The 17,621-nt window shown below is 36.9% G+C and overlaps 1 protein-coding gene across 2 annotated transcripts in view; it reads left to right on the top strand.

Moving 5' to 3' along the window:
- TBCK (TBC1 domain containing kinase) overlaps positions 1-17,621 on the top strand; it is a 92,925-nt gene that overhangs the window by 1,070 nt on the left and 74,234 nt on the right. For both annotated transcript variants that reach the window (XM_032223823.1, XM_032223824.1), the window contains exons 2-3: positions 2,550-2,768; positions 9,225-9,297. In XM_032223823.1, coding sequence (XP_032079714.1) covers positions 2,576-2,768; positions 9,225-9,297 — 266 coding nt within the window. In that variant the 5' untranslated portion in view covers positions 2,550-2,575. The remainder of the gene's footprint in view (positions 1-2,549; positions 2,769-9,224; positions 9,298-17,621) is intronic.

Here is a 17,621-nt window from a genome sequence, read left to right as displayed (position 1 = left end):
AGGCTGTAGAAAAATCTGCCTGAAGAGTGATCCACCTTGAATGCACTTCTAAATTAGGCATATCTAAAATCAGATTGGAAAATTTACGAATGTTTTAAAGGATACAAAATACAAAAGTATTTCATGCAATTTTTAAATCATCCTTACAAATATAGCTACTTTATTATATATATAATATATTATTATATATATATGACTTCATTTGTTTGATGAGGAATGAACTACAACTCAGAAAACATAATGTGCTGTATTAAAAGCCTGATCTTCCTTATGACTTTAAAATACTTTCCTCGTTAGCAGTTTTCACTTCTTTTTATCCTTTGTTTTTATTATTTATTCCCAGAGAGTGAAAGTAAAGTTTTTACTGTACTAGACAAGCTTTTCTATTTTTTTGTTACGAAAATATTGTATTAGGAGTTACTTCATTGTTCAATATGCAACAGGAATTAAACATTTCCTGCTTTTCTCCACCAGGCCTTCACATCTTTAGTTCCAGTGCCATTTGTATTTATTCTCCACTGCCCTTTTCATTTCTTAACTATTTTTTCCAATTGCTTTAGGAATTTCAACTACCCTGCTTCATTTTTGTTTTTTTGTTTATCCTGCTTTTCAATACTTTTATTTTCAATGTTTTCTTTCTCTCATGGTTTGCTTTTATGAAGCCTACTTATTTTGCCCACAAAGGTACTAATTCTTATCCATGGGAAAGATTTTAGTCCAAGTTATGCTGATTTCATTTGCTTTTCATTACAAATATTGTAGAACGTTCCAAGGAAACTAATACATGCCAGAGGCTTCATTGTCACCATCATATATTCTCCAATACTTTAAATTGTAAATCATGTTTGCTGAAAAATAAAATGGATCCTGTTGAATGGAGCCTTTGTTTCATATAATGAAATGTATGTGTATTAAAATATTAGTTGAGGATAGTAAAAATATTACTTCTATGAATGTCTCCTTTGGGTCTTGAAACTAAAAGCTTCATTCCATGGAGAGATTGATCAATAAACAGTATCTGAACCCCTCATATCTTCCAGTGGTGCGTGTCCACAAAGGGCTAATATGAATTAGTGTCTAGATAGGCACTTAGCTTGGTTGCCTGTTAGTGGAGAGAAGTGCCCAGGGTCAACCCTAGGTTTGCTGTCCATTACAGCTAGGAATCTCAAATACGGCCAAGAATGAATGTTTCCCTTGTAGCCAGCCTGGGCGCTAGATAAGCCCCTTCAAACTCTGTCTTTCGAGGAGCCCAGCCAAACTTTCACGCACCACTCACTGAAGCACCTGGACTCCCAGAGAGGGAGGGAGGGAAGGGCTAGAGCTACTAAACAGGCAGCCAAGCTAAGTGCCTGAAGGACCCCATCCTATCAGCGAGTGGGAGTATTTGCTTCAGCGGGCTGTATCCAGCCCAGGGGCTGTAGTTTGAGGAACCCTGATTTAGTGCAATATAAAAATGCAAAACATGCAAAGATTCTACAGACCACCAAAATTTTCTCACAGACCACTAGTTGGTGACCACTGGTTTAGAGGATACAACAGGGAACCACTGCCATAGTCTTATGTTGGCTAAAGAGCAATATGTTCCTTTCTCTATGGGATACTCATCCTCTTCACCAAGGACATGATGGAGATATTTGTGGATATACAATGGATTACTCCCACTTCAGCTCATCATACATGTCAGCTAAATTAATCCTAATGATAAATAAGGTATTAATACTGAATTGTCTTCACCCAGAACCTGAACATATCTGTAACATAGTAGACAATAGTACAGTCATAGATTATGCTTTGCAGGGTAAAATATTTCAGTGTAATTATCAGCATATCTTTGGGTATGGAAAATTCAGCTGTCTGAAACACAGGGGACTAGTAGCCAGTCATGTGAAGTGAGTGTTTCTATCCCACTACTAGGATAGAAACTACTACTATCCCAGTACTGAGAAAGCTGTTTTTATATACATGTTTAAAGTATCAGTGCCCCCAGCTATGCAACTTTAATCCCCCAATTAAAAAAACAGTACAGTACTATCAAAGCAGCTTTCATTTGATTTATAAGTAAAATGTATAAGCAAAAAATTTATATACACCCTTCTGATAGATCTCAAATAATGCTAATATATTGTCTTTTCTTTTTAATGTCAAATTTATCTGAGATTGTTTTTAATACGTTCCTATTTGTTTTTACAGTTATTCAGTCTGGAAATTAATGGTATATTTTGGGTTTCATTACAAGTGAAATACTTTTATCTTTTATTTCTTTTAGAACCAGTAATGACGGAAAAAAACACTTTATTTTTTCTTTAATCCATATATTTTCTTTCTAAAGGCTACCTGAATAATCTCAGATTTAGGCTTTTCTATTTGGAGTGGCCTGACTGGTATAAAAGAAATCTCAATTAAAGTAACCTCATGATTTATAAATATCTTTATTTGGTTCTAATAATTCAGATAATAATAATTCAGCAGCTTTTATATTGCCTCAGTGGCTGTTATAAAAACTAGGAATGCAACCTATTTCTATCAATTCCTCTTCATTTCTCTTTCAGGGGCATCCATGTTCTAGACTTCTGACATGTTTCCCTTAAAGGATTCAGAATTAGGAGCTTTCACCTTTTTTGCTTCAGCTCTTCCAAATGATGTTTGTGGGAGCAATGGTCTACCTTTGACTCCAAATTCCATAAAGATCCTGGGGCGCTTTCAGATTCTTAAGACAATTACACATCCCCGGCTTTGCCAGTACGTGGATATTTCTCGTGGAAAACATGGTAAGTATGTTGTTCTTTTCAACCCCATAATTTTTTGGGTGTGATTGGAAGACTGTTACAGTAATTATTTTGTCCATGTTCTTCAGAGTTTTAGAACTTCAAAGACTTCTATATTTACTTTTCCTCGAAGGCAGTTGTTTGCTTTCCTCCACACTGACTCTGGTGAAGCATATTTCAATCTTGTCGCTATTGTTACACATAACAGACACAGATGTGTGTAGCTGCTGTTTCCTTACGGGCTTTGTTATCCTGTAGTTCAGATTACACTGATAATTTTGAGCTATTTCCTTTTCTTTTTCACACTCTGTCTATATATTTTTCTCTTCCTCCCCTTTGTTTCTTTTCAAGCTTTTTTTTTTTTTTTGCTGGGCTCTGTTTGGTTTTAAATGTATGAACTTCGTTCATTGCATTTATTTCCTGGGTCCTGTATTTCATCAGTGGGTTTTGCTTTCACTTTAATTCCTTAAATCTCTCTTTTGATGTTGGAGTTTGAAAAGAAATGTGCTTGACAGAAGGCGCTCTCAACAATTCTTCCCCACTTCCTACTCCCTAAATTCTTAAATTATAGAATTTATTGCTAGCACATATAACAGTAAGCTTGATGGGCCAACTGTCATTCACACCTCCTGATATGTTCCTTTTAGACTTCAGAATATTGGAAATCATTGAATGATGCAGTTTAAACTGCATCTTTTTCACTTCATATGAAAAAGAAATGAAGCATATTAATTTTTTATAATTTAAATTTTGTCTTTTAAGAAACATTGCTTTCTTCAACATAAGTAGAGGGAAATTGCATTAGGTGACTGATATATTTCTACCAGGTGTCATAATGTCATTACACAATTGCACCATTTTCATGATGATATCATAACATGACATGGTTGCTGTTGGCTCTCTACAACTTGACTATAATTCCCATTAATCCCATGTAGTCTGGATATTGATAGCTGTCATTCAGCATATCTGGAAGACACCAGATCAGAGAATGTTGGTGTAAGCTCATAATTCATATGCCTTGTCTTTTGACTGTAGAGAAGGTTGTGATATATATGTTAGACTTGCTGAGTTTTTACTTTTACGTATTAGCCTTGGTTTATTTTAATATGCCTGCCTGTGTATATAGCAAATTGGCTGTTATTGTCATGGAAAGCTCTAGATGAATGCACAAATCACGCTATGCCATAAATCATGGTTTACATCCATAGTCATTGAGTCTACATAACATGAAACAAACCACATTATAGCTTAACATGATTTTAATGAAAATTGAGGACATTTTGTGGTAAACCAGAAGCAATAGCCTACATTCTGAAGTACTTAGTGCATTTAGTTCATTTAAATGCATGGAGTTAAGTTAGCTTTAACTTCCTTTTTTTCTGGTGTGATTTAAGCATATGTAATGAGATCAAGCAAGCAACATTAACTATTGATAAATGTGTGTGTATGCCATTGATGCTATTAATATTTATGTAAAAATTATACTTGATATTGACACCTGGAATTGCATGATTTTAATCCTTTGCCATGGGCTGAAATACCACCTGGGAATCTTGCCTATTATTCATGTAAAGAGAAGATTTTCTTTCCATTGCTAGCACATCTTGAGGAATATATCCTTTGTATGACATACTAAGGAATAATAGGGATGAAGTCTGTGTTAGCCCTTCTACAGTACTAGCAATTTAGTTTTATTAATTCTCTGAATGATATCCCATTTAATTTCTTTTTTTACATTTTGAGTTAATTTGTGCACAATGACTTTTTAAAGTGTAACTTAAAAGTCAATATTAGATAATGTTGCAGAGAGAAAAGGATAGGTTTGTACTAGACTGATCTTTCTTCATTTTGAGATATGAACAAGGAAAGAAAAGGTGTAGTTACAATGGAGAATATTATTGAGATGGGGCCTGAAACCCATAATCAGTAGATGTATCAGCCAAGAGCTTTGACTCATGTCACTATTATGCTATATACATTGAGAACTTTTTATATTTCAAGAAGTGCTTAACAGTTACTTGTTGATGAATTCTTAAAATATTTCTATGAATGGGGGGAAAAAAGAGGTGAAAGAAGCATAGGAAACATTACAGATTCTACCATTCTTCGTTTTGTGTTATACTTTAGTGATAAAACAATTAAAAACAATTGTAATAGTAAATGTAAGTGACTACTTATTTATCCCATTTCTGTACTGTTGCCTTCTTGAACCACTCTTGGCAATTTTGCAAACAAGATAAATACATAATGCCAGTAAACATTCACAAACAGTTCCCAAACCAAATAAAATTCCTAGAATAAAATTCATTAACAAAACCAAACAACCAATAGGCAGTTCAGATGCTGTCTTGAAGATTTCTGTTTTGAGCTGATCTTTCATTTAATTTCTAACCAGACCTAACTTTGCTTAGCTTCGGATCCAAAGTCAAACACGTGCCACCTCCTAAAACTTCAAATATTTTTAATATATCTCTTATATATATAGGTAGGTAGTTTGTCCTAAGTTCTTAATGGGAAAATAATGAGGTTTTGTTAGATATCCCCCCTCCCACTGATAGAGGTTTCCACCATTGGTCAAATCCCATTGGTCAAGAGGTCTGACAGATCCCTTTAAAGGGGGATGCTGCCCGACCCGTCTCCAGCCGGATGTTTACCTGACTTGCAATAAAGAGCTGTTGTTACTGGAGCCTTTGTGTGCCTTCCTTTACCCGATCTAACAGTTTTGGACTGGGTTACTATAAAAGTATGAAATTTCTGCTTTAGAATTACAATGCTCTACAGCTTTTAGCTGATATATAAGCTGTGGTTCTTATTTACCACTTCAGGCAAACACTATGTACAATTCGGCAGTGAGATGATTCTGCAATTTTATTTATTTATTTCGCAAGTGTCCCTGTCTGAATAGCCAATAATTATGTGGATTAACTCTAGTATTCCCAACAAACATCCTTACTGCTGAGAATTCTAGAAGTTAAAATTCACAAATCTGAAGGGCAGGAGAATTTGAGAAACTCTTTACATATAATCACCACCAGAATGTTGGTATGCATGTATTACAGCTCTTCGGGTTTTCCCCAGTTGCATTTATTCTATTTATATAGTGTGCTTTCCAGTTGTTTAGAAGTTGTATATTATGTGTGAATTGTCTATTATGAATAGTGTATTTATATATATAAAGTTGGCTCAAAGGTTGAGGTTTTTTTCCTGTTTTCTAAATAATGTTTTGAATTGATTATAGATTACAGTATATTGTTTTCTTGGTTTCCTACCATAAAGTGCTCTTTGGGAAAATATAATAGGTTTAGTTTCTTTTTAAGTAAGTTTTTTGTTCTTTTACCAGTGTCAGTTGTGTTATAGTTAGCTTTAGTTGTATAATTAATATAACTAAAGTATCCTATATAACTAAGCATTTTGTTTGTTAAAACGGGAATCCTTATATACAGGCTTATATGAAGTGTGACAGGATTGCTGCAGATTTAGAAAGACAATTCATTAGGAGGTTCCAGCAAGAAAAAAATGTCTTTTATTTTAGATTGAAAAGGAATAGCAGACGGCATAACCCTTATGTTCACTAGTCTTGTTATAAGCTGTTTCACCAAGATTGTATTTAGATGAAACAGGACTGGTACTGGCAGTTAAGTAAGTATTCTACAATCAATCCAGGGACATTCAAATCACAACTATCTTCCTAGTCAACTAAACATTTCAGTGATAGATAATAACCAAGCAATCTTCAATTTGTAACAATAATATGAAATTAAAGAATTATTCTTCATTTCAGCACTAAATTGCTATCCCTTTAACTCCCAAAGTATTTAGTAATAAAGCTAACACTGGAGGTTTTTAAGAAGAGATTGGACAGCCATTCGTCTGAAATGATGTAAGATTTCTTGCTTGAACAGGAGTTGGACTGGAAGATTTGCAAGGTCTCTTCCAATTCTGTTATTCTGTTAAATAATGCTATTGGTTTTTTTAATTCCTTAATTGTTTTTTCATAAACTTATATGACTACCATTCTGCGGTCATTAGGATTAGGAATCCTTTTGTTCATAGGATCTAATAAATCTCTGCCAAAGGAGAGAAAAAGCTGTGTATTCATCCTTGGGATTAAGCAATTTTAAGAAGAACGTCACAAAGGGGTATTTTAGGGCTTGATGGAAGATGCACACATATGGAATAGGGGAAAAATATCTCAAACTTAGGAACTGACATACTTCATTTCCTTCAAACAGAGAAAATGTAGTAAATGGAATATTTTCTGCTAAGCTGGTATGAGGTTTGTTAATAGATCTTTCCCTGCTAATGAAGCATTGGCTTTAAATCCTCCTTTGGGATAAAAAATAGCTATATATATATATATTTCAAAATTAATAAATGGATAAAAAAGTATATGAAATCTGACAAGTGACACTACATCTGGATTTACTGTTTATTAATAATAACTGCTACCATGTTTCCCTGAAAATAAGACAGGGTCTTTTTTTTACCCCTGAAATAAGCACTTGGTCTTATTTTTGGGGAGGTCTTATTATTTTTGAGGTGCAGGAGGTGGCGAGAGTGGTCACTGCTGTGGTGGTGTAATATTTTTGGGGAGGGCTTATTTTGGGGTATGGCTTATTTTAGCGCATGTGCTCAAAAGCCTGATTAGGTTTATTATGCGGTGAGGTCTTATTTTCAGGGAAACAGGGTAGCTTTATGTTAACTTCAGTATTCACCAGGTAAGAGTTATCAACTGTATTTATGCAGGTAGTCTTCCACTTTCACTGAGCCCAAAATTTCTGTTGCTATGTGAGACAGTTGTTAAGTGATGTTTGCCTCATTTTATCACCTTTCTTGCTAGAGTTGTTAGGTGAATTACTGCAATTACCCTGTTTCCACGAAAATAAGCCCTCCCCCCAAAATAAGACCTCTCCTAAACCCATGCGCAGCCAGTCCCCGCCATTTCCGGGGGGGGGAGAACATGCTCCACATGCACCTGCCATCCACACAGAATGGACGCACAGAGGCTCTACCGCAAAACCTAGCTACATTGCCCCTTCTCTTAGTGGTGGCCACAAAAAGAGCAGCAGGTCTAGCAACGCTAGGGCTGGCAAGAGTGTGCCAGAAACAGAGATAGGCCTTCCATCCCTCTCTTGATCAGATGATCCGTGGGCCATGGGCCAACGTTAAGAGGCCTCCTGCACCTCAAATATAATAGATCTCCCCCAAAATAAGGCCAAGTGCTTATTTTGGGGGTCAAAAGAAAATAAGACCCTATTTTATTTTTGGGGAAACATGGTATTAAGTTAATAACATGGGTGCTAAGTGAATATGGCTTCCTCATTGACTTTGCTTGTCAGAAGATTGCAAAAGATGATCACATGACTATGGGACATTATAACTATGAGTCAATTGAATTTTGTTGATATGACCAGGGGGATATTGCAATGGTCGTCAATGTGAAAAATGGTCCTAAGTCACTTTTTTCAGTGCTTTTGTAACTTTGAACGCTCACTAAATGAACTGTGGTAAGTCAAGGACTGCCTGTATTTGAACATGTTGACATACAAAAAAAATTGTGGGGTGGGAGATTTGCCTATTCACAAAGTACCACATTTTTCAGATTATAAGATGCACTGGAGTATAAGACGCACAAGATTTTGAAGAGGCAACTTTTTTAAAAAAAGTTTTTGCACTCTGCAGACCTCCCAAAAATGGCCCGTTTTTTGTGTGAAAACTGGCCAGGTTTTTTTCAAAAAAAGGGCATGCATAGCCTTTAGGGGGCTTATAGAGTGCTCCTGGGGACTGGGGGGGGGGAAATTGAGCAAAAGTTTTTGCCTTTCCCAGCCCCCAGGAGCACTCTGGAAGCCTCCTAAAGGCTATGCACTGCCATTATGATGAAAGAGACAGGTTTCAAGAGGCAAAAAATGTTGTATTCAATGTATAAGACGCACCCAGATTTTCAGCCTCTTTTTTGATGGAAAAAAGGTGCATCTTATACAGATTCAGACTACACCTCAGCAACCAGCTCATCTTTGCCAGGCAGACAGACACATTTCAGTGCTAGCAGTGAACTACAATTCCCAGTATTTTTTTCCTAATAATCTGTATGGGGCCTATCTCGAATCCAAGAGCATTCTTGGAAGCAAAGGTAAATTTGGAGGTTTTTTACTTTGTGGAATTCCAGATTCTTTTTTTAATTTTGTTTGCAGTTAAACAAAAAACAAAACAAAAAATGGAATGTGCCTCATGGCATCATAGGTGGCATTTTGGATTCTATTGATGACCCCAGAACTATGGATTCCTCATTCTGTTATATCTCATTAAACTAAGTAGTCATCTTCTTTATATTATATGATGCAGTGTGTTATAATATGGTTTTAATTTTGACAAGATGTTAAAAGTAAAAGTGTTTGGTGTCTATATGCATATTATTATACTAAAACTGTCTTTGTTCATGCCTATATTTTCCATCAGAGAGGCTGGTGGTTGTTGCTGAACATTGTAGAAACAGCCTGGAAGATTTGCTTCGAGACCGGAAACCAGCAAGGTATGATATCAAGAAAAAACATGGCAAGGAAATATGCAAACTGAAAGTTTATCTACTTTAAATGAAAAAGTCCAGATACACATTTTCTTTTAAAACCTTAACAATCTTTACAGGTCTATATAGATTCAGACCTGACATCTTCCAGCTTTGGTTTATCCTTCTGACAGCCAGATTAACACACGCTTAGAATAAAACAGATATTTACTTCTGCAGAAAAAGGAGAAAAGTTGTGGTTTTTTAAATTGAAAATGATAGAACCTGCCAGACATTTCTCCCACTATATTTTGTTTGCATTGGGGTTAAAATTTGTGTTTTTGAAAAATATAAAAACAGTTTCTTGGAATTTACAGTAGAACTCTGTGTGCGTTACAAAGATCCTTTGTGTGTTGATTATAAAGAGTTTTAAGTATCTAAATTGCAAGTAATGGTGAAAAAAGGAACCTAAAAGAAAAACATTTTTCTTTACTTGTATTTATTTAGAATATTTCTATGCTTTTAAATTTATTGTGTTTGGATTATTATATTTATTGAAAAAAATCCTAAATACAATCTTATGCAGGAGACTTATAGTCTTCCCTCTTTTCTCTTAACTATAGAGCCTGAAATCCTTTAAAACAATATGAACAGAACAGAATGTTCCAACTCTTTTAAATACAGTGAACTCCCCCCCCCTCCCCGCCTGAATTGGGCCTTAGATTTTTGGCATCAAAATATCACACTATTTTATGTAAAAGCAAAGTTACAGAGTCTCCAATATACCCTTGATTTCAAAGTATTCTATACAAACAAAGGTTTGCTTGAAAATTCTTGCTTATATATGCATATATACACATTTTGTTGTTAGTTGTGAAGTCTTGTCCGACATATCATGACCCCATGGACAATGTTCTTCCAAGCCTTCCGGTTCTCTACCATCTTCTGGAGTCCATTTAAGCTAATGCCTACTGCTTCAGTGATTCCATCCAGCCACCTCATTCTCTGTCGTCCCCTTCTTCTATATACACATAAACAATATAATTTTTATTTTCAATATTTTATTTCCATTGTTCCTCAAAAAGCTTAAAATGTAGAAACATTTTTCAAAACTGTTTTAAAAAATCCCCACCAAAGAAACGTATATGAAAGCCCTAATGCTAATTATTAAGATTCACATTAAGCAGCACATACATACAAAATATCTTTTCTGTGCCACACTCAAGCCAGTAACGCGGCATGGCTTCAGTATAACAAAAATGATATTTTACCTCAAGAAGAATTCCAATGTGCCCAGGAAAAAAAATGTATTGCATTTAATTAAAGTGAACATTGTTTTCCTTTGTAAGCTTTTTCAATACAATAGGCAGAAATCATTTAAGAGAGGGAAATAGTCCATTATGTTCCTTAATCCATTTTGGTGAATTAGCTTTGCAACAGATTTTCCAATGCTTCATACATGTTTGTATTAATTTAAGATAGAACAGCCAAAAGTTGATGTGAATGGTTTTGCAATTAATTTTTGAAACTCTTACGGAATGAGAGAAGCTGTCCTTATGGTTTATAGATTAATTCATTACACTTGTCAGAAAAAATGTCCTTTGCACCTGTAACATAAGCTGATGTCAAGTCAGCAGGAAATTTGTGAGGCTGTGTTGAAATTGAAGATATACCAGAGTGGACAGTCCATATTTCCTTGCAAAATGGAAAATAGCAGCTTTCCAGCTGTCTGATCCTTTTTTCACAGTTAAGCTTATGAAGTCATTGATCATTGTATACATTACATATGAGCTAGGTATTTGTATATTTCTATATATTTCCTCTTCTATTATGAGTTTGCAAGATTATTCTTTTTTCTATTTTATTTGTTTTCCCTGTCTCTCTGTGTTTTAATTTTGAGTTTATTTCTTGGAGCATATACAATATTTCATTGAGATACAATTGGAAGAGCAGCTTAGAGTTTTAAACGAGAATTAGATGTCTCAGATAGTCTAAAATCATTTTTAGAACATTTGATGATGAATCAGTGGTGTAAAACAATTAAACAAAGATTGTAGTACTGTCCCACTTGAAAAACTGGAATTTTGTGCATGCCTAGTTAGCAAAGTCTACCCCTTTAAATAGAAAAGAACTTTTGAATAGACAAGGACTTTTTCCATAAAGCCCATTGGATTGTTCTGTTTCTCTTGGTCAAGTTTGGTGGGTGTATTGTTGCAGTCTATAGTCTCAAAAAGCATCTTAATTTATAAACTTCTACCGTGGCAGTAGAATGCTCATCTTATTTCCTTTCTAAAGACTCTTTGAAGGTGAAGATAAATTGTGGTTGTTCAGCAAAAAAGAAAAAATGTTTAAACAAAATAGTATAGGTTCTTTGAATTAGAAATTTGTATTGAGTTTATTGTTAGTTGTGAAGTCGTGAAGTATCCGACCCATTGCGACCCCATGGACAATGTTCCTCCAGGCCTTCCGGTCCTCTACTATCCTCTGAAGTCCATTTAACCTCCGCCTACTGCTTCAGTGACTCCATCCAGCCACCTCATTCTCTCTGTTGCCCCTTCTTCTTTTGCCCTCAATATTTCCCAGCGTTAGTCTCTTCTCCACTGAGTCCTTCCTTCTCATTAGGTGGCCAATTGAGTTTAAGTGCATGGAAAGTCTTAAGTACTGATTAATCTTAACCCAATATGTAGTGCATAATACTAATTTAGCAGCATTCTGCTGTATGTGTGTGTATGTGTAAATAGACATACTGCAGATATATAAATATGTGCACACATACTGTATATGTATGCCTGTGTGCATGTTTATGAATATAAAGAGGGAAGGAGGGAGGGAGAGAAAGAGAGAGAGAGACAAAGAGAATTATGAAGAGTATGTAGAATTATACATTTCAGAATTAATGAATGTATTTTTATTACCACTTATATTGTCCATTAGTATGATACAAGCAGTCCCTTTGCTAAGAACTAGTTGCTATCCTCAAGCTACTTTTAACTTGAATTTGCATGTAAGTTGGAAGTATTTAATATCAGTCTGAGAGAGGAAGACAATTTGCATATCAATGTGTATGGCTCTTAAAAGGTTTAGCTAAGGAGGGAAAAGATCATGTTTGATGGTTAACATTTACAGCACTGTTAATCTTTTCGTTCATATATAAATACATAAACCACTTCTTTTGTATAAATTCTATTCTCATTTGATTTTGCAAGATAATTCAGCAGAAGGGGCATTTGCAAGATAAAATCACGGATGATGTTTTCCTTCCTCAAGGTTTTCATAAACCACTGAAAACAGGCTACAAAGTATGTTAAAAATGCACCCACTACTTTGTGATGCTTATGGGGGCATTGTGTGGCTTTGATAGTTTGTTGGCTGGGATAATGAGGGAAAGTGCCATCCACCTCTTTGAATCAACAGCTCAGTCATAACTTTAGGTTGTCCATCAGCTGGACATCCTTTAACATAAGGAATAGCTATATTTTCACAAACATTTATGTGAATCTTTTTCCAAGGATTTGAATATTTTATTTTGTTCTTCATCATTCATGTGGCACTTTATATGGTGCTTTAAAAATTGCCTTTTGAAACTTTGAAATTTAAATCTAGGAAAATAGTATGCAGACTTTTGGCACCTGTGTTACTTTGTGGATAGTTCTGAATTTGTGAGCTAAGTCAACATAATATGTCTTCACTCAAACAAAGTTGTCATATGTTTCAGAGGTTATGGTTTTGAAACCATAACCAATGAACCATCAGAGAAAAACAGAGGTATAATGTGTTATACATAGAATCCTTGATCGGAAGCAGACAATGTCTGCAGCTCTTTACTAGCTCTTTACTAGCTTGGTGGAAAACATGATCTGATTCGGATGAGTAGATTTTACCGTATATACTCGAGTATAAGCCGAGTTTTTCAGCCCACTTTTTGGGCTGAAAAAAGCCGCCTCGGCTTATACTCGAGTCTACAACTGGATCCGGCAGTGCTATTGCCTGTTGGAGGAGGAGGAGGCGAACCAGCCTGCCATCGCCGGCCACCGCTAGCCCCGCCGCTCTTCCCGACCCCTTCCAAGCCCCACAGTCCAGCGGACGGAGCAGAAGCAGCTCCGGGGCTTCGCTGCTGCTCCCCGCATTTTCTGCACGGGGATCCCTTGGAGAGGGGATTCCAGCCTGCCATCGCCAGCCACCGCTAGCCCCGCCGCTCTTCCCACCCCCTTCCAAGCCCCACAGTCCAGCGGATGGAGCAGCGAAGCCCCGGAGCTGCTTCTGCTCCGTCCGCTGGACTGTGGGGCTTGGAAGGGGGTGGGAAGAGCGGCGGGTCTAGCGGTGGCGATGGCAGGCTGGAATCCCCTCTCCAAGGGATCCCCGTGCAGAAAATGCGGGGAGCAGCAGCGAAGCCCCGGAGCTGCTTCTACTCCATCCGCTGGACTGTGGGGCTTGGAAGGGGATGGGAAGAGCGGCGGGGCTAGCGGTGGCCGGCGATGGCAGGCTGGTTCGCCTCCTCCTCCTCCAACAGCACTGCCGGATATCCGCCCAACGCTGCGGGGGCGCCAGTGGGAGCTTTGGCGGCTTCACCTCAGCCGCAGCGCTGGGCAGCAAATGTGCTGGTGCTGTTGGAGGAGGAGGAGGCGGCGGCAGCAATAGCACCTGAGGACAGGACAAGAAGCAATGGAAACTTGTCAGAAGGAGACTCAAGCTGGAAATAACGAGAAATCTGACAGTAAGAACAATTAAAATCCTAGGAAAATGTCCTTTCATGAAAAATTACTTTTTCAGTTAACTCTGCCTGACATTAGTTGGGCGAACAGAAATATTAGTTGGCCAATTCTAAAAGGGAGCACCAGAAAGAACTTAAAATATTTTTTAAGAGAGCTGGGTTTTTCATTTATATTATATGTATGAACAGAATTAACACAAATTGCAGATACCAATCAAACATAAAGAAAAAAAGGATGAAATAATGCTCATTTTTAAAAACTCAGTGAAAATAAAAACAATATACCAAGAAGGTGGCATACTGGTTGTGATTTGATCTCTTCGGGGGATCCCGGGGATCCCCTATACAAGTATTTTAATATTGCAGACTTGCAGTATTATAAGTCATACTGATATTATAGAACACTTTAATTAAGCGGGTCCCTTGAATAAACATAACTTTGAGTTTCAAATAACACTGATTTTTTATTTTTGAAATTTACCGTAGCTGCTGCATTTCCCACCCTAGGCTTATACTCGAGTCAATAACTTTTCCAGCTTTTGGGGGTAAAATTAGGTGCCTCGGCTTATATTCGGGTCGGCTTATACTCGAGTATATACGCGATTTGCTTTTATTGAAGTACTGTCTACTTTCTGAATTAGATATCTTTGTTCTGTTCTACAGTAAAAGCATTACTGTTGTATTATCTTGCATAATCAAATGAGACATAGCCTTTATATAAGGGAAGATTTTTTAAATACTTTGTTAAGTGAGTTTTCCCCATTTTGCAACTTTTCTCACCACAGTTGTTAAGTGAATCACTGCAGTTCTTAAATTAGTAACATAGTTGTTAAGCAAATCTGGTTTCCCCATTGATTTGGGGATGCAATAATGGTCATAAGTGTGAAAATTGATCAAAAGTCATTTTTTCAGTGCCATTGTAACTTTGAATGGTCACTAAATGAAGCGTTGTAAGTCAAGGACTACCTATACTGTATTTTTTAGCAACTGAATACTCATGATATATATTCAGGATCAGAATCTGATATGGATTCAAGCCTTGTGTTTATGATGATTTCATTTAGAGCAGGGGTGTCAAACTCAAGGCCTGGGGGCTGGATCCAGCCCACAGGGACTTTGGATCTCGAAACAGTGAAGGATCAGAGCTTCTGACAGTGAAAAATAGAGATTGTGCAGCCCTCCTGAGTGCCGTTTTCACTGACAGTGGGTTGCAGAAGGCCGTGGTAGTCGAAAACGGAGCTTGGGAGCCCGTTTTCACTGGCAGAGCATTCAGGCCACCTCAGGCGCCCCTGACATGAGTGACGAATTGGCAACTGCCACCCTGGCCACGCCCACCCCAGCCCCCTGAGGTAAAAAACAACCCTGATGCAGTCCTCAATGAAATCAAGTTTGACACCCCGATTTAGAGCATTGAACCTCCAAGTAATGTTGGGACTGGTACACTTAATTGTATGTTCTGAAAATGAACAAGCACTAGAGGAGTTGATCACAGAAAAGTTAATCATTTTTATTTATTAAAAAGTCTGCTTATGCTCTTCAATGAAAGAGGAAGGAATATTTTGTTGTTTTTAATAATTGACGGAGACAAATTAATCTCGCCAGAGAGAACTTGATTGCTCAACATACAGATCAAAAAATGTCTATTCTCCCTTTACGAGACAATTGTGTTGTTTTTGTTTTCATTCTCAGTCGTGGATCCATGTTATTTGTCTTAATAAAATCTTAAGTGTTGAATACATGGACATGGAGAACTATGATCAAAGTCTGAGAAAATAAATTAGAGTTCAAGACAACATGATGTAATGAAAAAGAGTAACATTACCTACCTACATACAGGAAGAAAATAAACCATTTAAATCTCACCAAGTATGACAAATCACATTTTGGGGTATGTAATCTTTTTAGAATTTATTTCTTTTTATTCCTTTTCCAGAAATTCATTTCCAAAACAGTATTTGTTGTAGTGAGGTCATAATATAAGAAAGGAAAGGGGGAAAAAACCCAGCCCATTAGTCATGATTTGTTTATGTGGGATCCAACTCTCCTTTTCCTAATTATTCTTTTATTTTTTTTAATAAATACATATTTGGAACGGAAATAGAGCTACAAAAAAATTCAAAACTAAAGATGCAAAAGATGTTGTAGTATTGGGACAGCACATCTATTGTTTTACAAGTGCTCTGAGCTGATCCATGATCTTAAACATCTGGGGGAAAGATTAACCTAGGTTTCGTGTCAGAAGCTATGATTTCTTTAATCTTGAGAAAGATCTGAATTCACTGTTTGATGCTAGTTTAATATGTTTTAACTGTGGCTTCACGTGCATTTTTATAAGTGTTGGGAATATAATTCTAACAGTTGGGTTGGCAATATAAAAATCATATAATAATGTTATACTTGTTTCTTTAAACATACTATAAAATGTGATTGGTTGCTGTTTTCCTCAGTCAGCCATAAGAGGGAGCCAGAATGACTGTTAGTTCTCTGTTCGTTAGATGCTGGGCTGATCTGATCTGAGTGCCGTGAGCTATTGTACATTTTGCAACTATTAGCAAACTTTGTGTACTGAACTGATTATATGATACTGGACTATGTTATTTGGATTATCCCTTAACTGAAAGACATTGATGACTGACTGTCTTATACGTGTATGACTTGGACTGTTTGATGGACTCTGATACTACCCCTGGTTTTATTTTAATGTTACTCATTCCTTAGGGGCAGGAGTTTTTCTTAAATTTGAGGTGGGTGTTCTTTCAGTTGGTTTATAGGCTTCTTTGGAAAAATCTTTCACCTGCTATAGTACACTGTTAGTGTTCTTAGTTCCTAATGGTATGTATTCACTGCAGTGGTGGGTTTCAAACTTTTTAGAACCTCTTCTGTAGGTGTGGCCTGCTTTGTGGGAGTGGTTTGCCAGCCATGTGACTGGGTGGGAGTGGTTTCCTAGCCATGTGACTGGGTGGGCATGGCCAACTTGTAAAATGTGGTGAAACTCACTTAACAAAGCTTTTGCTTAGCAACCAAAATGTTGGCTCAGAAACTCTGGCATTTGAAGCACACAAGTCTTAAAGCTGTCAAGTTACAAGACCCTTGCATCCCTAACGCTTTAGGGAAAAAACCCCAGGGGTGTTCAAACTTGACAGCTTTAAGACTTGTGGACTTCAACTCCCAGAATTCCTCCTCTCGCTCTTCATCTTGATGATGTGTGAACAGGAGGGGGGAGGGAGCTGGAACCGGTTCTAAACAGCACTGTAGATTTGTGCAACCTCTTCTATAGAAGAGGTTAGAACCTGGCAGGAACCCACCCCTGATTCACTGCCTCTGTCAAAGGACAATGGTCTTATGGGCATTTATAATACAAGGGATTGGATAAAATAAATGCTTTCCTCCCAGTCTGCCCAGTCCAACCTAGGACTACTGAGACATTGTGCAATTATAATGTTGCAAAAGACAAAAAGAGGGAATTGATGTTTCTTGGCCTTATATAGCCTCTTGCTATACGCTGTTCTTGCTTAATGTTTATTATTTACTTACTTACTTACTTACTTACTTACTTACTTACTTACTTACTTACTTATTTTGTATGCCGCCCACTCTCGGAAGATTCCTGTGATAGGAGTTGTAACCCAGCACAGTTAGG

The sequence above is a fragment of the Thamnophis elegans genome, chromosome 9 (assembly GCF_009769535.1).
Source record: "Thamnophis elegans isolate rThaEle1 chromosome 9, rThaEle1.pri, whole genome shotgun sequence".
Classification (NCBI taxonomy): Eukaryota; Metazoa; Chordata; class Lepidosauria; order Squamata; family Colubridae; genus Thamnophis; species Thamnophis elegans.
Note: the sequence above shows the minus strand (reverse complement) of the source record. Positions and strands in the feature narration are given on the sequence as shown.